General features: G+C 49.5%; 2 protein-coding genes across 5 annotated transcripts in view; one reads left to right on the top strand and one right to left on the bottom strand.

Annotated features, from left to right (window-relative positions):
* Window positions 1-2,075, bottom strand: part of CCND3 (cyclin D3) — an 81,351-nt gene extending 79,276 nt beyond the window's left edge. Inside the window, exon 1 of one of the 2 annotated variants that reach the window (XM_027127224.1) lies at window positions 1,899-2,075. The gene's annotated coding sequence lies outside the window, so the exon portion shown is untranslated. The remainder of the gene's footprint in view (window positions 1-1,898) is intronic. The other variant, XM_027127225.1, reaches the window with a different exon arrangement.
* Window positions 2,076-3,222: 1,147 nt separating this feature from the next.
* On the top strand, window positions 3,223-21,933 carry TAF8 (TATA-box binding protein associated factor 8). 3 transcript variants are annotated; one of them, XM_027127219.1, is made up of 9 exons: window positions 3,223-3,330; window positions 4,107-4,263; window positions 6,598-6,696; window positions 7,043-7,105; window positions 8,480-8,604; window positions 10,841-10,988; window positions 12,454-12,596; window positions 19,497-19,636; window positions 20,396-21,933. In XM_027127219.1, exons 1-9 carry the CDS (start codon window positions 3,286-3,288, stop codon window positions 20,454-20,456), a joined length of 981 nt encoding a protein of 326 aa, XP_026983020.1. In that variant the 5' UTR covers window positions 3,223-3,285; the 3' UTR covers window positions 20,457-21,933. The 3 variants fall into 3 exon arrangements, with proteins under 3 accessions (XP_026983020.1, XP_026983021.1, XP_026983023.1); XM_027127220.1 differs by having other exon boundaries at window positions 3,283-3,330; window positions 19,941-21,933; XM_027127222.1 differs by having other exon boundaries at window positions 3,286-3,330; window positions 19,497-21,933.

Raw genomic sequence — 21,933 nt, forward strand, 5'->3', positions numbered from 1 at the left:
ACACACACACACACACACACACACACACACACACGGCCATTAGGAAAGGATACCAGCTCTGTGTAGTCTCCACAACTCCAGGCCTGCTGGGGCTCCCTGTAAACAGCACCAGTGCCCACACTCAGCTAACAGATTGCTCTCCTCTGTATCTCCCTGAGACACAGGACCATAGCCTCCCTTTTGGAAACTCCTAAGCCCCTGGCTCAAGGGCACATTCCATGTGGTCAGTCAAGGAGGCAGGCTAGCCAAATGGTTAAGAACAAGGTCTCCCAAGTCAAGTGACCCGGGTTTAAATCCCAACCCTGTCCTCTTTAGGAAAATTATCTCCTCCATGCCTGAGTTTCCTCATCTATAAGATGGAGATAAGCCTAGTGCTTACCTCATAGAACTGTTAGGAGGATTAAATGAGACATTACACCTAAAACATTTAGAAGAGTACCTGACAGTGCTATATAAGCCTTAGCTAGTATTCTGAACCTTTGAAGGAAGAAAATGGGAAAGAAAAGACACTTGGGATCATGGAGATCATGGTCTCAAGGACGGATCCTGCTGGAATTCTCAGATATGCTTTTGCTCCTAAATTCCAGGGGAGCAGAAGCTCTGACTTGTTTGCCATTATATCCCCAATATTTAGCCTGTGCAGACAGTGCAGCCACAGCAAACAGGTGGTGAAAGAATTCACCGTGTCAGCCATCTCTCAAATGAGCCTGGGAATTGAAAGAGCAGAAGAATCTTCAGGAAAGCAATGGTAGATCCAGTTCTTTTCACTCATGTCTAGTTCCAAAGAGAATTGAGGTGGGGGGGCAGAGAGCAAGGATTTGTTAGAAGAAACAGTCCTAGCAACCAGGGATGGGGGGTGGTGCCCCAGGATTGTATGACTGTTCCATCACCCTGGGGTAGACTCTCCCAGCTGCACCTAGCTGGGAATTTCTGGGGTCTTGGGGACCAGCCCAGAAACATGCCTTTCCCTGAATTCATCCAGTTCATTCTTATCTCTTCTTCAGGTCTAGACAGTGGGTTAAAGAGAGCAAGAGCTGTTTCTGGGTCCCTATTGTTTCCCAACTCCCAACACCACAGTCAGGGTTCAGTCCAGCTCTGCAGAATGAGTAAGTTCCCACAAAGACTCCCCCCCACTTCTCTGCCTGGTGACTATTCATCATTCAGAACCAACTCAAATGTCCTCTTCTCTCTGAAGCCTTCCCAGCCACCCCAACGGGACACTTCGTCTCTGTTGTTCTATGACTCAGGGGAGATCACTGTGGATGAATAACATCACTGCACGCTCAGCATCCCATCCAATCCCACACACAGTAGGTGCTCAGTCAATGTTTGCACATGAATACATTAAGGCTCCCTCAGTAACAGCAACCAATTTCTTCAGTTACTCCTCTTGTTGACACATTAAAACACACAGAAGAGGGTAAGGCCGTCAATTGCGTACCCATCAGACACCAGAGGGACCGCCACTGAGAGGTCCCTCTTTCCAGTCCTGTCCTCTGGCCTCCTCCCTCGGCCCTGGCTGGCAGGATGACCCCAAGGCTCCCTGCCCACACGTCTTCTGCCCTCCTTCCGCCTCCCACCCCATCTCTGAGGTATGAAGAATGACAACAGCCCAGTGAGGTCACTGGGCTTCCAGATCAGCTTGGAGGGTGGCTGTGCAGACACAGAGAAAGCTCAAGGCTTTGGGGGGCTTCCCCGCCCTTCAGCCACGTGCAACTCAGAAAGAAACTGACCCGAGCTTTGAGAGACAACCGGGAGGTGATGAGGACACCATGACCTCCTTAACCCCCGCACCTCAGACCCCCCCGCCCAGGTGTCCAGCCTCAGCTTGGAGGCCCCAGCGAAGAGGGCAGACGCTGACACCCATCTGTCTTGGCTTCTCCAGCCCTCGAGCCTACCTCCTCGGCAGGTGAGCCCCCCGGAGCACCGACTGTGGCTGCACACACTCTCTCCCGCCGCCTCTCGCTTCTGTCTTTGGGGACATGGGGAGGGGGTCGCCACCTCCAGCCACGGCGAGGGGCGTGCACCCCTCCCCCAGGCGCCCAAACAGAACCAGTTTCCACCGCCGCAGGCGCGGCGTGTTTACAAAGTCGCCGCCGCGCCGCCAATCCCGAGTTTAAAGCTGGGCAGGAAGTGGGGAAGAGGGGGCGGGGGAGACAAAGGGGCTGGGTGCTCCGCTCAGCTAAGGTTTGGGCCCCGACTCCTCCCGGCGGCTCAGCCTGCGCAGCGACCCCAGCCCGCACATCCCGCTGCACGTTCCCCCGGTGAGGGGCGGAGGTGCCCCCCAGCCGCAGGTGCGCCCCGCGGGCAGGCGCGGCGCAGTTTTCCAGACATCTGCCTGTGAGCGTTTTCCACTCATCCACTCGCCTCTCAGGAAATAAATAACATTAGGCGCTGCTTCTTGACCTCTTACTCTCCGTCTGCACAGTGATAGACCCTTTGAGTGTATTAGCTCATTTTACCCCCTGCTATCCATCCCATCCCAGTTTCGCAAAAGACGAAACCGAGGCACAGTGAGATTAGGTAATGTGCCCGAAATCCCACAGCTGCCGAGTGCTGGGATTCAAACCCAGCTTCTGCGTCCTGCCAGACACCCGCAAACGGAGACGAATGAGGCGTGGTGCACGAAGGACTCCCATCCGGAGAGGCTGACCCGCGAGTGAACCGCAGAAAACCACATGCACCACGTTGACGCAACGGCCTGGGAATAAGGCGGGCAAGGGACAGCCTCTTGCCGCCGGCGCTTCCCGGCTCGCCCGGCAAATACCTACGGATTAATACACGGCGAGAAGGCAGCGGGATGCGTTGGAACACCTGGATTGGGTGGCTGTTGGGATCTAGTTCCAAGTGGGCTGAGGGGCCGCCGGCACAAAACAAGGTTTCCTCAAATTTCCCGCTCAGAAGAATCACCTGGAGGTTTTAAGAATACAGAATCTCAGACCCCTCCCCTAGAGAGTAAATGATGGGGACCCAGCGGGACCCAGGCAGAGGTTGCTATCAGGCATCTTTGGAGTATTCCAGGGATGTGCTTTTTACGAAAAGCGACTTCATTTCAAAATAGGTGTAAAACCGAGAGCTCATTTTCCTGGCCACTTCCGGGGCTTACTGAACGCACCGCTCACAGAAGGCCAAGTGAGCGGGGTCACCCAACACACCCTCCCGACCCCGCTGGGCCTAAGAAAGCCCAGAGGGGCGCATGTCGCCCCGCCCCCTAGCCGCTCCTCCCCGCCCGGTGACTACAAGCCCCATCCTGCCCTGCGCTCATGCCCATTACGCCAGAGCAAGATGGCCGACGCGGCGGCCACTGCCGGGGCTGGCAGCTCCGGAACGGTAAGGGCGGGAGGCGCGAGGCCGAAGCCGAGAGAGTCGGGGCATTCTGTAACTTTCCCCTAGCCTGGGCTACAATCTTATACCCAGAAATCCAGCCCCACCATGAGCTCTGAGTGGAGGAGGGTCTTTCAGGTCGTACGTGACCCCCTTCTCGAGACTCGGCGGTTGCCTTCTGAGTTGGTGGACTTGTATACTGATTGGCCCGTTCTCTGTTGGGGGTTGGGAGCCCGGAACACCTCCTGATTGGTGCAACGAGGCCGCTTTCGCCTTCTTATTGGCTCGCCAAAGTTGGGAGGGATTCCCGTTTCAAAATACTTCCTACTTGTAGGTCCTCTACTTAGCATCATGTGTTGTTTGTTGTTTTAATTTTCCTCGTTAGCAAAGTGGTGTGGAGGTGGAAGGAACAAGAGAGAGGTCACTTTTTTTCTGGGAGATGGATATGAGTTCAATCCCATCGTGCGTGTTTCTTCAGCTATATATTCTGATAATCTGCTAAAATAGAAAGTAGAAAACAGCCGTTTTGTTATTGGAATTGTAAGTATTAGGTAGGCAGAAAGGCTGTCTCCGAATTTAGAGCTCCCGGGGTGCTCAGTTATTACTCATTTGGCCAAGAGCTGTAAGTCTAAACATCAGGGACTACCACATCTTATTAAGCACTAATAAATAAGTATTTAGCAAAAGAACCTTTGCTTGCCGTTGGCAGTATGTGAACTCTGTGATTGCATCCTTGTCCTCTGGATGAAAACGTTTTCTCTTTCTGGGCTGCTGATTCACAGAGATCAGGAAGTAAACAGTCCACTAACCCTGCTGATAACTACCATCTGGCCCGAAGGCGAACCCTGCAAGTGGTTGTGAGCTCCCTGCTGACAGAGGCAGGGTTTGAGAGTGCTGAGAAAGCATCTGTGGAAACATTGACAGAGATGCTGCAGAGCTGTAAGTACCAGGAAACAATAGGCCTTCCTCGAGTCAACCAAACATCTGTTCTGTGTCCTGCATTGTGATAGTGTTAGAGAGAATTTAAGAAAAAGAAGAACATTGTTAAGTGACTTACAGGCTTTAGAATCAGATAGACCTGGGTGTAGGTCATCACTCTGCCACCTAATAGCTTGGGTTAACCACTCAACCTCCTGAACCTCAACTGCCTCCTTTGTGAAAAGGAATAATAATTTGTACCTCCTGGAGTTTTGAGTATAAGTGAGATGTATATGTAAAACAGTCAAAGCTGGGAACGTTGTAAGCTCTCGATGACTTGCAGGTGCTGTTATTATTGCTGTTTGTTCTCTATGCTCAAAGAACTTACAGTTTCATTGGAGAGTCAGGATTAATTCCCGTGAAATAGATGCTGCACATTATATAATCAAATGTTATATTATGTGATACAAAGAGTGAGGGTGAATAAGTTTTAGAAAACGGAAAAAAGAAAAAAACACCCTTTTAAAAGGAAGTATCTTGAGGTTTAGGAGCCTGGAACGGTCTCACATAGGCTTGTGCATGTACACTGTATTTCCCTCTTTGGGCCTTTGGAGGGGAGGGGAGGATGGAATGAGGGTTGTGGGTGTTTAAGGTGTTTGAGGGCGGAATCAACCCTATGAATGGAAGTGAGAGAAAGGTTTAGGCAGAGAGAGAAGTTGAGCTGCAGTACAGGCCAAACAAAGAATTGGCCAACTCAGTGGGGTGCTCTGGAGCAACTATTGCCCATCAGAGTATCTGACATCAGTCCCCCAAAGCCCTGCCTTTGTAGTCTGGTCTTGATCAGTCATTAGATGTGGGCTGCCCCAGGAAGGCTGTCATCTGGGTTGAGGTGACGCTCTGCAGCTGATGTTTGGAACTTCAAGATACCAAATGTTTTCCTAAAGCAGCCATCTCAAACCCCATTAGACTCTTAAATATTGAGGACCCCAAGGAATTTTGTATACATGGGCTCTATATATAGAGATTTTTGTCACATTAGAAAATAAAACTGAGAACATTTTAAAACATAAGAATGCACAAGCACACATTCCATTATCCAGCAGAGCCATGATGTCATCATAGGTGACATAGCCTCCGGAAAACTGCATGAGAGAACGAGACTAAAAAAGTCAAAGGATGTCTCATTTTATTATGAAAATGGTTTTGACCTGTGGACCCATCCCAGAAAAAGTCTCTTTTGTATGTAAAATTCACAATTTCAGAATTTTCCTGGAGCTGCCCATCCACCTCTGAAACCCACTCATGGAGCCCAGCTTCATGCTTCCCCTTTCCCCTGAAGGAGTTTAGCATGGCTGAAAAGAGGTTCAGCTTCAGGCAGAAGAAACAAAAACTTGACAACCAGATAATAAGACCTTTTTGTGTGTGTGGTGGCACAACGTACATATCATAAAATTACCATTTTAATTATTTTTCAGTGTACAATTCAGTAGTGTTAAATATACTCACAATGTTGTACAACCATCAGCATTATCCATTTCCAGAACTTTTTCATCATTCTAAACAGAAACTGTATCCATAAACAGTAACTCCCCATTCCTTGTTCCTCCCAACTCCTGGTAACCCCTAATCAATTTTTTTGTCTCTATGAATTTTTTTTTTAATAAATTTTATTTATTTAGCTGCGTTGGGTCTTTGTTTCTGTGCGAGGGCTTTCTCTAGTTGCAGCAAGCGGGGGCCACTCTACATCGCGGTGTGCGGGGCTCTCACTGTCGTGGCCTCTCCTGTTGCGGAGCACAGGCTCCAGATGCGCAGGCTCAGTAGTTGTGGCTCACGGGCCCAGTTGCTCCGCGGCATGTGGGATCTTCCCAGACCAGGGCTTGAACACGTGTCCCCTGCATTAGCAGGCAGATTCTCAACCACTGCACCACCAGGGAAGCCCTGAATTTTCTTTTTCTAGATACCTCATATAAGTGGAATCTTAAAATATTTGACTGTCTGGCTTATTTCATTAGCATGATGTTTTCAACATTTATTCATGTTGTAGCTTGTATCAGAATGTCATTCCTTTTGAAGGCTGAATAATATTCAATTATATGGATAGACCACATTTTATGTATCCATTCATCTGTGGATGGACACTGGGTTATTTCTACCTTTTGTCTACTGTGAATAGTGCTGCTATGAACATGGATGCACAAGTAGTGCTGCTATGAACATCATGCACTCTGTTTGAGTCCCTGTTTTCCCTTCACTTGGGTGGATATCTAGGAGTGGAATTGCTGGCTCATATGGCAATTCTGTGTTTAACTGTTTGGGAACTAAGAGTAAGACTTTCTGCCTTTGATCCTTTCCTAGACATTTCAGAAATTGGGAGGAGTGCCAAGTCTTACTGTGAGCACACAGCCAGGACGCAGCCCACACTGTCAGATATTGTGGTCACACTTGTCGAGATGGGTGAGTACACCTCCAGTTTCCATTTCTTCAGTGCAGCTGAGTTGGAGGCATGAGAGAGAGAGAGAGAGGAGTCCCCAGGAGGCAGCCCCCTCTGCTGAGCATTCTTAAATCCCCTCATGAGTCTCCTGGTTTGCTTTTAGCTTGAGAGAGTTATCAAAAGAGGGTTCCTCTGAACCCCTTTAAGAGGCCTCCTAACTCCCTCTTCGGGGATTCTGCTGGAGCTTCTTCTGAGTGGCAGCAAAGCTCTTGTGTTGGGAGTTTAACCTATTCCACCACAGTATTACTTCCCCTTCCATGTTCAGTATCCAGTGGTCTGGGCAGTGATTTTTGTTCTCCTGTTTCTTAGGTTTCAATGTGGACACTCTCCCTGCTTATGCAAAACGGTCTCAGAGGATGGTCATCACTGCCCGTAAGTGACTCTGAACTGAGGTACTCAGGAGTGCTCAGTTAATGCTGGTGGAATGAATTGGTTGACTAGGGCAGGGATTGGTGTGTAGCTACTGCCTCGTTGCAGGCTCCCTTCCATTATTTGGGGCTACCTACCATGTAATCGTTATTTGGGCTAGTCAGATTAGGATGTGAAGTTCAGTCACCAGAAAGGTAAACCATCTCGATGCTACTTGAAAAATGTGAGAATGCTTGTTCTTCCTTAGATCTAGGGTCAGTAAACTATGGCCTATAGGCCTAACGTGGTCCACCTCCTGTTTTGTAAATAAACTTTTGTTGGTACACAGCCATGTTTACTTATTATCTATGGTTGTTTTCATGCAATAATGGCAGAGTTAAGTAGTTGTGACAGGCTGCACAGCTTGCAAAACCTAAAATATTTACCTCCTGTCCCTTTATACAAAAAGTCTGATGATCTCTGCCTTAGATACACTGAGTGCCATAAACTGAGTTGATTGGAGTAACTAGTTTGGGTTTGCAGGACCTCGGGAGAATTCACTAGATTTCTTTTTCCATCACTCCTTTCAGGCTGGCATCTTTTCCTTTTTTGCTGTGTTGGGTCTTTGTTACTGTGCATGGGCTTTCTCTAGTTGCGGCGAGCGGGGGCTACTCTTCGTTGTGGTGCACGGGCTTCTCATTGCGGTGGCTTCTCTTGCTGCGGAGCACGGGTTCTACGCGCGCGCAGGCTTCAATAGTTGCAGCATGACACAGCTCAGTCATTGTGGCTCACGGGCTCTAGAGTGCAGGCTCAGTAGTTGTGGTGCCTGGGCTTAGTTGCTTCGCGGCATGTGGTATCTTCCCGGACCAGGGATAGAACCTGCGTCCCCTGCATTGGCAGGTGGATTCTTAACCACTGCACCACCAGGGAAGCCCAGCTGACATCACTTTAAGATGCTCCTCTCAAAGTGGCAGTGAAAGGTGCCATTTTCAACCCCTCTTGCTCTCGTTGGCCCTCGCTTAACTTACCTTGGCTCCGTGTCTGTCTTTGTTACCTGGGTTCTTGAAAGGAGTTAGCAGCCCACCTAACTTCCTTAGGTCCTCAGCCTGCTCTTTATGTAGTTAGCTTGTCTCAGCCCCGCACTCACCGCCCTAAGAGGCATGCAGTCAGGATTGTTGTAGATGGGAATGTCACCCCAGGTCACGCCGTGCCGGGCGTTGTTGGGGGGCGGAGGTACCTTTTCAGGTCCTCAGGCCATTAGAGGCCTTTTATTGGTAGAATTACAAAGTGCCTGTCGCATAGAACATTGAGGTCCAGGATTTACTTTGAGAAAAGGAGGGTGTGGGTAGAGACGCGAGGCCTTGGGTGGAAGAGTAACCGCCGGTGACTCTGTTGCAGCTCCAGTGACCAATCAGCCGGTGACCCCCAAGGCCCTCACTGCAGGACAGAACCGGCCCCACCCGCCACACATCCCCAGCCATTTTCCCGAGTTCCCCGACCCCCACACCTACATCAAAACTCCGGTGAGTGACAAGGCCACCCTGGGGGCTGTGACTGACGCAAAAGCAGACTCCATTTTCCTGGCTGTCAGGCTGGAGTCCAGAAGTTTGTTGGTCACCGGGTAGTTCAGAACTCACAATGTCGTTCCTCACTGGAAAACAATTTGGCAAAGGAGAATTATCTTCTCCAGTTTGCTGGCGAAAATATAGTTAATAAATGAACTGAAAGTGGCACCGTTTCGCCTGTCCCACAGAGGAACCTAGCCACGTAGAGAAGAGATACATTCCACAAAATGCTGGTAGTAATTCTTGGTGGGATTATAGGTAACTGTTGTTTTGTGTGTGCTTTTCTGGGTTTCCCAAATTTTCCATAATAGGTAAGAGTTATTTTTGAAATCAGGGAAAGAGTTACTTAAAACATACTTGGGGGAATTCCCTGGCAGTCCAGTGGTTAGGACTCCGTGCTTTCACTGCTGAGGGCCTGGGTTCAATCCCTGGTCTGGGAACTAAGATCCCACAAGCTGCATGGTGTGGCCCCCACAAAAAAGACAAAAAATAAAACTTGGTAATATGAAATGGAACTTATCATAACTGTGAGCTCTGGGTCTGTGTGGGACAAGTCTAGTTGTCCTCCTTAGTTCAGATGTCCTCCGAACATGTCCTCCGTGTTCCAATTTGCCTCCTAGCGATTTCACCTTCCTTTGGGAAGGTACAGTGTGCATAGGAGTCCCCAGAGGCTCTTCTACTCGCTTCCTGTGTCCCCACCTCCACACTGCGTCCCGGTGCAAATACGGCCACGATGCAGGGTTGGGGCAAGTCCTCCAGGAGATTTTTCCACACCTCAGGGGCAAAGGAGCAGGTGGTCAGCCACCATTGCAACGCAGCCATTGCTCTTGACCAGGATTTTCTGTATTAGTGTCCTAGGGCTGCTGTAAAGTGCCACAAACTCGGTGCCTGAGAACAACAGAAGTGTATTATCTTGTAGTTCCAGAGGCTAGAAGTCCAAAATCAAGGTGTCGGCAGGCTCCCTGTGAAACCTTCGCCCAGCCTCAGGTGGCTTCTAGGCAGTTCGTGGCGCCCCTTGGCTTGTAGGTGCGTCACTCCAGTCTTCCTCTTCACACGGCCCTCTCTCTGTATCTCCGTCTTCACGTGGCCATTTCTTACAAGGACACCAGTCATATCGGATTCTTACCACCCTACTCATATAACCTCATGTTAACTGATTACATCTTGCAATGACCCTATTTCCAAATGAGATCATATTCTGGGGTCCTGGGGGTTAGGCCTTCCACACGTCTTTTTTTTAGGGGGCAGTCTCTAACTCTTTTGTAGCATATTCTGTCAGTACAGTATTAAGCACATGCTTCAGTATTTGTTTGCTCATTTACGTGAATGTTATAATGTAACACAGTACTAAAACAATGTACGTTGAAAGATCATCTGACCCTTATTAAAGGTTCAGGAAACTGGTGCTCCTTTTTAGTGGCAGCCACATTATAGCCTCAGCTTTTGTATTTTTTGAAATCTTGGTTTAATACCTGGTGGAATACGAAGTAGGAGGTCTGGTGCTAAGTTCAGTTTATTTTGATACTTTAACAGCTCTCATAGTTGAAAAAGGTACAGTACAAAGATAGGTGGGATCTTAGGCTGCCCTTAATAAATCATAAAACTAATTTTTTTCATTCTCATCTACCAATTATTTGAAGACTTATGTTAAAATTTTCCTATTAAATTTCCAACTTTTTAAATGTCAAACGGTTATCTTAAAAATAATTGTAAGATCTTGCATTTTAATGTTTTTAACCAGCGTGTTCAGAATCCTGTTAAATTCTTCATCTTGGGAAGACTTAAACATGTCAGAATGTTCTGTTGTCATGTTACACTGAGGGCCCCTGGGTGGTCCCTGGCAGGGCTTCCCTGGCAGGGCTTCCCCGGCAGGTGTGTGGGGCTGAGAATTGCCACTCTCCCTTCAGGATGTGTCTCTTATGCCTGAGTCCAGCTGTTGCTGGAGCTAAATGAAGGCCCGGGATCACGTAAATGTAAATGTTTGTATATTTCTTAACTTTTAAGATTCAAAGTAAATGTTAATCATAGTTATATTGTTTCTTTCTGCCCTTCCTCTGCCCTTGGGGATCTCTGCTCTCAGTGACGGTAGGGGTCATTTAAAGGGTGGGAGGACAGAGCAACAGCAAGGCAGGAACCCGAGGAGGGCAGTGTAGTCATTGGTATTTCTCTAGTGTCTTTGCTGTTCTCCCTTTAGACGTACCGTGAGCCTGTGTCGGACTATCAGGTCCTGCGGGAGAAGGCCGCGTCCCAGAGACGAGACGTGGAGCGGGCACTCACCCGTTTTATGGCCAAGACCGGCGAGACCCAGAGTCTTTTCAAAGATGACGTCAGCACGTTTCCCTGTGAGTGTCTCCCCTCTGTGGACCCTGGCTTGTCCTTTGAGATCATCGCCCCATCTTCCCTCTCTCTCAGTGTCATTGGAAAAAACGAATAAGCTTTGTCCTTGTCTTGTGGAACTTGTTCTTCATTTCTGGCTTCTTTTTCTAGGTCTTAAGGGCCTGTCCCTAACTGATGACTCCAAAACAGTAATGGCCTCTGTTGGGATTGGGCACTTGAAGTGCATTGAGTTGAGGTTACCTCGAGGGTGACTGAGCCCCAGGCATCAGAGAGGCTCATTTAGCAGAAGGGGTAGCCCTGGTGGTAGAAGGACCCTGGTGGCAGGGGGCAGGACAGTTAAAGAACCTCTGCCAGGCTTTGCCTTCACTACGTCCTCTCACAGGACTCACCATATAATTTCTCATCTCAGCACTATCGTTTCACTGTGTGACCAAGTGTCTTCCTCTCCACAGGCCTCAGTGTTTCCAAAGGGGAGTGAGGGAGATTGGTTTAGATGATTCATTCAGTCAGCAAGCTCCTGTTGGATTCTCGCTGTGTGCCTTGCCCCGGAACCACAGCGGCTAAGTTATCAAGTCCAGACACTGTGCTACTCACCTTCCCTACGTTATCTCATGAACTCCTCGAGTGAGCCTCTGAGTTAGGAACTGTTACTTCCACCATTCCAGGAGCCAAGGCTTAGAGAGAAGAGAAATGAAGTAATTTGCCCAAGGTCACACGGAGAGTGGATAGCATTCAAACCTAGCTCTTTTCTGTCTGCAGAACTCCACATCTGAGCCATGCTAAAAATAATCTTAGAGTGTCTCCTGATAATGACATTCTACCATGGAAGTGTGCACAGAGACTTTCTTTTTATTATTTATTTATTTACTTACTTACTTATTTGTTTACTTGCTTACTTTTTATTTATTTATTTATTTAATGATTTCGCCTACTCAGCCTCGGTGCTTTTTGGCGGAATTGGGTCACTCATGTACCTGAAGTGCCCGCTAGCTCAGTGGATATACTTCCACGCAGAGAGTTCTCAAGTCCGCTGTCGGGACCTGAGTCCTTCAGGTTGAAGGGACCCATATCCCTGCTCTAGTAATGAGGCTGGGGGCTAACTGACCTTGGGTATAAGATCACTAAGCTGATGCTTTGCTAGGATTCAGCCCCAGTTCTCTCTGATTTTAGTGGTACTTGGTAAAAGTAGGCTGTGCAGTCATATTGCCCGAGTTCAAATCCCACTGCACCACTTCCGGTGTGCTTGAGGAGGTCACGTAACCTCTCCGGCCCTCAGGTTCCCCATCTGTAAAATGGGGTTGGTAATTGTACTTACTTAATAGGGTGGAGGCGAGAATTAAAGATAACACGTAAAGCCTGTAGGACACTGCCTGGCCTGTGCTAAGCGCTCGAGCGTGTTAGCCATCACTGTCACTCGCTGCTGCTCGCTGATCTGTCATAAGGCTCTCGGCCTCTCTTCCAATCCCCCAGTGATTGCTGCCAGGCCTTTCACCATCCCCTACCTGACTGCTCTTCTTCCGTCTGAGCTGGAGATGCAACAAATGGAGGAGACGGATTCCTCGGAGCAGGACGAGCAGACAGACACAGAGAACCTCCCTCTTCACATCAACACGGTGGGTCCTGCCTTCTGCCCGCTTCAGCACGCCCCCCGCAGTAGCCCGTGCTGCTCTCTGCCTATCACCCTGCGGATTGGACAGGACCTACCTCAGGTCTCTGGCCCCATGTTAGGGACTTGCATGATGGGCCTGCGGTGATCCAATTGCGGCACGATCTCTAGCTCGAGGGATAAGTCTGTGTCCTGGGGATCCATTCATTCATTCAACAAATATTGAATGAGCACCTGCCAGAGTCAGGCAGGTGCCAGGTGCTAGGGAATTAGCAGGAGGCAAGATAGACAAAATGTCCTTCCCTAAAGGAGCTAAGGAAAAGTGAGAAATTAGGAGATGGGAGTAGGTACGGGCCTGGGGGATGTGGTATTAGATTGGGTGACTGAGAAGGTGACAGGTGAGTAAAGACCTGAAGGGAACAAGGCTCGCACGTATCTGGGAGTAGAGCGTTCCCCACAGAGGGAACAGCAGATGCGAAGGCCCTGAGGTGGGTGCTGTTGTGCTGAGGAATGGCAAGGCCATCAGGGTGGCCAGTGTGGCATGAGCAGAATGGGGGGAGGAGAGCAGGGGACGAGGTCAGAGAGCTCCTGGGGAAGTCAGGTCTTAACGGTACCTAAGCACTTGGGCTTCTTGTCAGTACGATGGGAGCCCCTGGACATACTGAGCAGAGGAGGGTCTCGGGATCGGTGAGGTTGCTGGGTCGAGGGTGGACTACAGAGGGTGAGGGCAGAAGCAGACCGGTCGGGAGGCTGGTGCAAGAAACTGAGAGATGGTGGTAGAGGTGAAGACACAGGTAGATTATTTGGTCAGATTCTAGATTATTTTCAGAGCAGAAGCGACTGATGGAGTGGATGTGAGAGAAAGAGAGTCAAAGATAAATGCAAGGGTTTTTTTCCTGAACAACAGGCAAGATGGAAGTTCCCTCAGCCAAGACAGGCGAGACGGTTGGGTGGAACAGGTGTAGGGGGGAAGCCAGGAGCAGAGGTTTACACGACATAAGTTTGAGATGCTTATTAGACATACGGGTGGTGGGGTCAGGTAGGAAGGTGGATAGGCGCATTGGAGTTCAAGGAGCTTTTGGGCTCAGGAGATGCAAACCTGGGAGTCCTCGGCGTGTAGATAGTGTTTAAACCACGAGACCAGGTGAGTGCCTAGGGAGCGAGTGAGGATAAAATAGAGAAGAGGTGCCAGGACTGAGCCCTGGGGCTCTGCGCTGTTCAGAGGGTGAGGAGATGAGGAACCAGCCAAGAAGATGGAGAAGGCACAGCGGGAAAGGTGGTGGAACCGGGGAGGGGGTGTGTGTGGGGGGGCTGCGGCATCCCGGAGGCCAGGGGAAGAAAGTGTTTCAGGGAGAAGAGGGTGATCAGCTGTGTCTGAAGCTGCAGTTAGTTCCAGTCATCTGAGGACTGAGATGTTGCCCATTAGATTTGGCAACGGGCATGCAGTTTGTGACCTTGACAATGGCAATTTCAGGAAGAATGAGAGCAAGTGAATTCAAAGAGAAAGAGAAGAGAGGAACTGGAGTCGGTGAGTGTGGACTTGTGTTGTCCGTTACAGTGGCCGGTAGCCACATGTGGCTATTTAAGTCTAAATTGATGTAAATTAAATAAAACAAAAAAATTCAGTTCCTTGGTCACACCAGCCACATTTCAGTGGCCACCTGTGGCTCGTGGCTACCCACTGGGCAGCACAGATATGAACAGTTAAATCATCACAGAAAGTTCCATTAATGTAGACCATGGTTTCAAGGAATTCTGCTGTGAAGGGAAGGAGAGAAAATGGAGCGGTAACTAAAGGGGAAGAATTAAGGAGGTCAGAGAGGTGTTTTGTTTTTTATCTTTATTTTTAAATTTTATGTATTGATTTTTTCAGCCGCACCTTGCAGCTTGGGGGATCTTAGTTCCCCAACCAGGCATCAAACGTGGACCCCCCACGGTGGAAACGTGGAGTCCTCACCACCGGACTGCCAGGGATGTCCCTTATTTGTTTTTTAAAATAAAAGAAATAACAGGATGTTTGTATGCTGATGAAAATGATCTGGTAAAGTTGATGCAGGAGAGAAAGAAACATTTTGGAATGATGATCTTTGGTAAGGGAGAGGGCATGGGATTTAGTGCCCAAAAGGAGGGGTTAGCCTTATTGTGGACATTTCAGAGCCAGGATAGGAGATAAAATGTGTGGGCACAGAGCCAAAGGTCGGCGGGGAGGTGTGCTCGTTGAAACTGGTGGGTGTTCTTTTCTGGTTACGCTGTATTGTACTCGGCAAGTAAGGGGATAAGACCCACTCTTGTTCATGCATCAGGGGAGAAAGTGCCAAGTAGAGTCACAGACCTGCTGAAGCTCTGATGCCTTTAAAGCTTCCAGGACCCTAAGAGTCAGGTTACCATGTTCATCCATCCTTTAAGGTTGGCCCTGGCTTTTAAGCAAGGGATGGCTCAGTGATTGTAGCTGGACTGAGGGTTCCTCGTGTTCTCTGAGGTGTGAGGCCCCAGGATGCAGGTGCAGAGTGCCAGTGCTGACTCTAGTATTTGCTGAAGGTCTCCCGTGCCTGAACACACATTTCTTTAATGTTGAATTATTCCTTTCAGAATTAGGGCTGGGAGCCCATGGCTCTGCATAGAGCAGAGGAGCTCTGTTATTCTACACTTCTGTTTTGGACTCAGTTAATTTGGTCTGAGATGTGGTGATTGTGGCACGGACTAAGATGAGGTTCACCTCATGAGAAGGCGGAGTCTTCTAAACAAACATCACTGTCCCTTTATAAGTACAAAGCAGCTAAAGGGCTTGCAGATGTGTTATCTAAAACTCCGGGTAATGTAATGACATAGGTGAGGTCATGGCGGTGAGTGAACCGAGGCTGAAAGGATGCCAGGAACTGCCTGAGGCCAAGCCAGACAGGAAGAGTAGAAAGATCTGAGCCTCAGAGTCAGACTGGCCTGGCCCCAGATCCAGACCAGGGTACTTTCCAGCTCATGACCCAGCATCTGAGTATGTTTCCTCACAAATGCAAATAGGAGTAGGAATCAAGGGGAAGTGAGGAGCCTGAGATAAAACGAGCTCATCCGTATCAGGTGCCTGGCACATGGCCGCTCATGGTACCCACTGCCCCCCTCCCCCTGCCCCTGCTGTATGACCACATGCTCTTCTGTACAAAATAAATAAATAAAAAGACTTCAGGAAAAGGATTCCAGCAACAATTTATGACAGTCAGTTGGGCTTGTTATTTCGTTGGACTGGCAAATACAATCATGTTTAAGACTCAGAATGTACGAAAAGATGTATGGTGACAGTCTTTCACCTGTCCTTGTTCCCTGTCATCCATTTTCCCTCCTACAAAGCAACCAGTGTCACCAGTCTCTTGTGAATCCTTCTAGAGATGTTTTTTAATTGTTATTTTAAGCACAAACAGTTCTTTCCCCTTGCTTGCTTTCTTTGTGGCGATATCTCCGTGGTCGTTGCACGCTGTATGTGAGGAGCTGCTTCATCCCTCCGCATAGCTTCCTCCTGTTGCATTGTGTGGACTTAGTGAGCCAGTCCCCTGTGGATGTTTACGTTGTTTTCTGTCATTAGCATTTACAGACATTGTTACGGGAAGTTCAATAACTGGTGTTTTAAATTGTTCTTTTATCTATCAAGGTCACAGCTGTCAAGGACTGTTGCTAGGTAGTTACTTTGTTTAACTTGGTTCTGGTTACTCCATCTAGGAACATGAAGGGGCTATTCATTTTGTTTATTTATTTATTGGCCACGCTGCGCAGCACGTGGGATCTTAGTTCCCTGACCAAGGATCAAACCTGCGCCCTCGGCAGTGGAAGCGTGGAGTCTTAACCACTGGACCGCCGGGGAAGTCCCAGGGCTCTTCATTTTTAATTGGTGTATCGGAGGATTCTTGTCTCATACATTTCAACGAGCTACCTTCTGCAGGCAATCCCAGTGTCTCAACTTTTACTCTTTTCTGAACAATGTACCATTCATGTCCTCAGCAAGTATTTGTTTAGTACCTGGTAAGTGCCAGATACTGTTCTGAGTGCTTGGGACACACCAGTGACCAGAACAAAGACAACAGCTGCATCTTGGGAGCCCGTGTGTTGGCAGTGGGGGAATGACCATAGACGTAATACATAAATGCATCACTATATAGTATGTAAAAGATGAAAGTGCTACGGGGGGAAAACTGAGTAGGGGAGGATCCAGGGTAAAGGGTGGAGGTTTCAGTTTTAAATAGGGTGCTCAGGGTACACATCACAGAGAAGGTGACGTCTGAGCAGAGTCTTGAAGGAGGTGAGGGAGTGAGCCATGTGGATCTCTGGGGAAGAGTGCCCTGGAAAGGGAACAGCCAGTGCAAAGGCCCTGGGGAATAGCACAAAGGAGAGTAGAGGTGTGACTGAGGAAGGTGGGGCCGGGGGAGGGGAGGGAGAGGTTAGATCAGGCGAGGCCTTGTGAGCAGTTTTAAGAACTGTCTTTTCATTGGATGAAGTGGGAGTCCTGGGAGGGTGTGGAGCAGAGGAGAGGCAGGTCTGAACTTCTCCAAGGAGCACTGGCTGCGCTGGTGAGAATGGGACAGGCAGAGGAGGGACTGTGGCGGGAAACCAGTTAGGAGGCTGTTGTCCATCTGGGTAAGAGACACTGGTAGGTCCTACCAGGTGGGTCGCGGAAGAGATAGTGGAAGTGGTCAGATTCTGCCTGTATTTGGAAGATAAGGCCAAGAAGTTTTCCTAACAGATTGGCTGTGGGATGCCAGAGAAAGAAAGCAAGCAGGAGTGACTGCAGAGTTTTGGACTTGGACAGCTGGGAGGACAGGACGGGAAGACAGTGGGAGAAGCTGTTTGTGCTCGTGGTTTAGTTTTAGGCACGTTGAATTTGAGATGCCTGCTTGCCCGCCACGTGGAGATGGCGGGTGGTTGAGCGACAGTGGCCGTGCAGGCCTGGAGGTCAAGGGAGATGTGAGGGCTGGGGAGGTTCAAGTGGGGGATGCTGCTGTGGAAGTGGTGGTAGAAGCTGTGAGGCTGGATGCAGTCACCCAGGGCGCATGGGGTGCATGAGGGGGGTGCATGAGGAGCGTGCCCTGAGTCTGGCCTTTCCCGGCCCAGGTCGCTCCTGACAGACCTTTCTACTCCCACCTGTTTTTACAAATCTCAGTCGTTTTAGTACTTTACTTCTTTTGTCTACTCCTCCTGTCCCTCCCCATCTCAAGGCTCCCTGTCCCCAAAGACAGCAAAGAAAGTGGCATTTCCAGAAGCTCTCCTTGGGCGTAGAGAAGCCTGTTGTCCCATGACTCGTGCCCCAAGTCCTGGCCTCATGAGGCATAGCGAGCTGAGTGGGAGGAGCCTCCAGCAGTGATCCCAGGGCACCCCTGACTGGGTCCCCTCCACCCTAATCATCTCAGGAAGCACTTAAGGCACAGTTGAACTTCCAGTAACTTTGAAGGTTGGGCGTTTCCTGTAGAGAGATGAGAGGAGGGAGGTAGGGGTGAGCTACTAAACCGAGCTGTTAAGAACTTCAGAAAGGTCAGAGCCTGGTATCCAAGGCAGGTCTGGGTGTGGTCAGACGTTGTGTCCGGCACCTAGTCTGGCACGAGCCAGCCAGGCTGATCTTGGGGTACTCGCTTTCAAGAGAGCCTCCGGGAGGTCCACAGTGACTCTGGTGCCACTGGACTGGGTGTTGGAGAGGGAAGGCACAGGGGCCCTGGATGAACTGGGCCTCTGGGGAGAACAGGGCTGATGGGCAGTGAGAGGGCACACAGCCGAACCTCAAAGTCATTGCTTTCTTTAGTCTCGTTGAGCCCAGACTGGCGCCGCCGTCCTAGGCCAGTGGTCCCTATGGGAGAGCCTTCCATCTGTCCACTGTCCCGCTGTCTTCTGACAGCATAATCTCCTGGTTGAGGTCAAGTCCTCTTCTGCCTCAAGTTACAGAACGGGAATCCCAGTGACAGAACCACTGGTCTGTCACCAGGGGGCGCAGCCCAACCAGCTGCTTCTGGTCCCTTATAGCCCCTTGGGCCTGAGCTGCTTCGTGTGATTTTTATCCCCTTCGCCTGCAGCTTCTGCTCATTTTAAAGAACTTGGAAAATAGAAGAGAGTGTAAAAAAGGAAAGGAGAATCAATCACCCATATTTCCAGAAGCCGTTTGTAAAACTTCAACATATTACTGTTTTCTATGTCTATATCCCATTGTGATTTTTTTAAAAACTGTTTAACTGAGATCATATTGAATATATTCAAACTTACAAGCTTTTCTCCAAAATCACTTTCCTCAAAAAACGCACAGCAAAAGGCCTGATCCCGGGGCTGCAGGTGGAGGTTTGGGATGATGTTCCTGTGTGGGTGCCCGCACGTGCTGCTTTGCCCTCATGGGAGCTCGCAGGGCTTGAGCAGTTTCTGGCCTCTGCTGGGATATGATCATTTGTACCATGTTGCAAGTACCAGATATTTGAGAATTTGCGGGAAAACTGATTATGATTTACGTGAGTTTTGGTCCGGGGGTGCCCTGTGCACATGATTTGTTCAGTCCTGTACCTCTCAGTCCTGCCGGGCATCGGGAGCCACTTCTCTTTTTCTTTGACTCCGCACAGGCTGGGCTTCCTCCCTGAAGCGTGTAAATTGTAGCCCCTGACTCTGCCCCTCCCAGTTCTCTGTTCCTTGTAAGTCCTGTCCCTGCCTCTGAAGAGGTTCAGGGTCTGGTGTTCTGTGTTCCACTGTGTCAAAGCTGGTGCTCTCGCCTTCCTCTGATAGCAGCCGCTGCCTGGCCTCTTTTCGTCTGGGGCAGAGAGAGGCACATTAGCCAAAAGGTGGTGCTTGGGCTTCTAATTTCTCAACGAAAGGGATGCTAACAGTAGTTCTTACCGTGGGCATGATCTCTTTCCTTATGCCATTTGGTATTTTGCTTTATTTCGGCTTTTGCTCAAAGGATGATTCTGGAGCCGAGAAGGAGAACACCTCTGTCCTGCAGCAGAACCCTTCCTTGTCGGGGAGCCGGAACGGGGAGGAGAACATCATCGATAACCCCTATCTGCGGCCTGTGAAGAAACCCAAGATCCGCAGGAAGAAGTGAGTTGGAGGCCAGGGTGCAGAGAGGCCTCCCTGGCCAACCGCGGTGGCCTTCTCTGCTCCTTGGCAGAAAAGAGAGGCTCACCGGTGGTTCTGAACCTTGGGGAGAGCTACTCTGGTGAGAGGGGAATGTTTTCCCCTTTCCTGTCCGTCCTCATCTCCCGCATGTACCTTTTGTTGCATGGAGGTTGAGCATCCTGCAGCCCAGGGACCAACCCTCACAGCCCAGCAGTTGTTCCCCCGCAAGAAGGAGAGCAGCTGGGGCCCCCACCAGGCGGGCTGCATGGATTCCTCTTCTTTCTAGGTCCCTCTCATGAGCTGAGAAGGAAGCCTGCCTTGTAGAGAGACGCGGATGCCACCCTCCTTGGGGAGTTAAAGCCACTCGAGGGAAGAAGAGGGTGGCCGCCTCGGGGACAAGCCGAGGCTCTAGGGTGTGACCGGGCATGATTTTAATAGCAAACTCTCTATTAAGATTACCTGTTTTCACTGGATGTTTGGGTTGACGAAGATACGATGGTAACAATGAGGCTTTTTAAATCAGCCGGGCCATACCGTGGGGCACAGGAGCAGCCAGTGACTTCGTTTATAGTCATGGAACTTGATTCCTTGAAACCTGGGAGACCGGGGAAGGTGGCAGGAAAGAAAGGTCTCTTTGCCTGCTTTGCTCACTGCCGGAAAGACTTTGCTTAGTTTGTACTTCAGGATATCTTGACCCCTTTTATTGACTGACAGTTTGTGGCGCCTATTTTATCATCCTAGAACCTCCTTACTTCTCACCTCATCTGGGCTCCACGTGCCCCGTAGAGCTGATCGAAGGTGACTTTCCCTCCTTTAACATGTTGGAAACAGGAGGCCCACCCGTCGCAGCCTCAGTCTGGGGCCGGCAGGAGTCAGGAGGCATAAGCAGATGCGTGTGGAGTAGAATGAAAGGCAGTACTGACTCTCATCGGCATCTGATGAAAGCTCCCTAAAGCAGGGCAGCACCCTCTCCTGAGGGGTTTATCATTTACTGTCCCTCTGTGGACCATGTGCTTGGGAACAACCAAGCTCTGCCCCATCCTGGGAAAAGAGATTTTCTTTGACAAGAGCCTACATCAGTGGATATATTACGCTGTGATTTGATGGAGGAATCACTGGTTTTATGCAGTAGGAAAAGGATTTGCTGGGGGGTGGGAGGTGGCGGGGATGAGATTTTGAAGGCCGGGCTTAGCCTCATGTTCTGAAAGTTGAGAAACCTGTTCGGTCTGCTGGAAGTTGGCATGGATGGAAGGCCACGTGCCCACCTTATGGCAGAAGTGGGCCAAGAAGAGCCTGCAGGTCTGAATCTGTCCATCCTCTTTGCCTCTTTATCCTTGATGTGCCCTACAAACCAAAAAAGAAAGATGCTGGGCAAGCTGGTACCTTTTGACTGTTCTCCAAAGGAAGAGGTTTTAAAACCAATTTGGAGGAAGAGAAATGCCAGTGACACCTGGAGGTTAACACAGGGTAAAGGAGGAGAATCCTGGGTCAGTGTCCTAAGGTCCATACTGAGCTCTTCTGATACTCGGCTTCCACAGTCATCTCTTAACCTTCCGTCCTCTTGGTGAATTTGAAAACTCGAAAACCCTGTTGACTTGACAGCAGGCTCCACGCTCCTCTGGCCTCACTGTTCTCTCAGCATTTCATCCCACTGGCTGGAAGGAAAGTGCTGCTCGTCAGCACCTGAAGAGAGGACACTGAGTGAGAAAATCGGATTCCCCAGCTCTGCACCAAATAAGAGTTTTTCCGGTTTGTAGTGACCTGAAACTCCTCCAGTTGAAAGTAGTCAGATCGGGCCTCTGCTGACCCCCTCTGAGCTTGTCAGTTGGCTCTTGGTGATTCTTGGCCTGTTGAGTTTAAATATAGCTCCAGGTTTGAGCCAGGGCTGAAACTTTCCCGGCTTGCTGTTCTCACCTGCTCCCGGGAGCAGTCATCCCAGCAATTCCTCCTGCTACTGTCCCAAACAAGCACCTGTTGAGTGCTGTAACACTAAGGGATGAGGTGGGATTTGGAAAAGAATTTCCCTTTCTGCTGTTGAGATTTCAGAGGCCTTGCTGCTGTAATTCAGTTCTGCATGAGACACTGGGAGATGGTCGGACAACCTGAAACATTGACCTGACTATCGTGTAAAAACTGTGCATAATCCTCAATGGATATTTATAAGTTTTTATTTTTTATAACTTTGGGGGAATCATGGAGGGAAAAAGTAGTCAACAGAACCAGATTAAGCATGTGATTTATGAGCTCTTAATAAAAGGTCATAATAAAAACTTTGTAAA

The sequence above is a fragment of the Aethalodelphis obliquidens genome, unplaced genomic scaffold, assembly GCF_003676395.1.
Source record: "Aethalodelphis obliquidens isolate GAN/ISIS:26980383/991018 unplaced genomic scaffold, ASM367639v1 scaffold31, whole genome shotgun sequence".
Taxonomy (NCBI): Eukaryota; Metazoa; Chordata; class Mammalia; order Artiodactyla; family Delphinidae; genus Aethalodelphis; species Aethalodelphis obliquidens.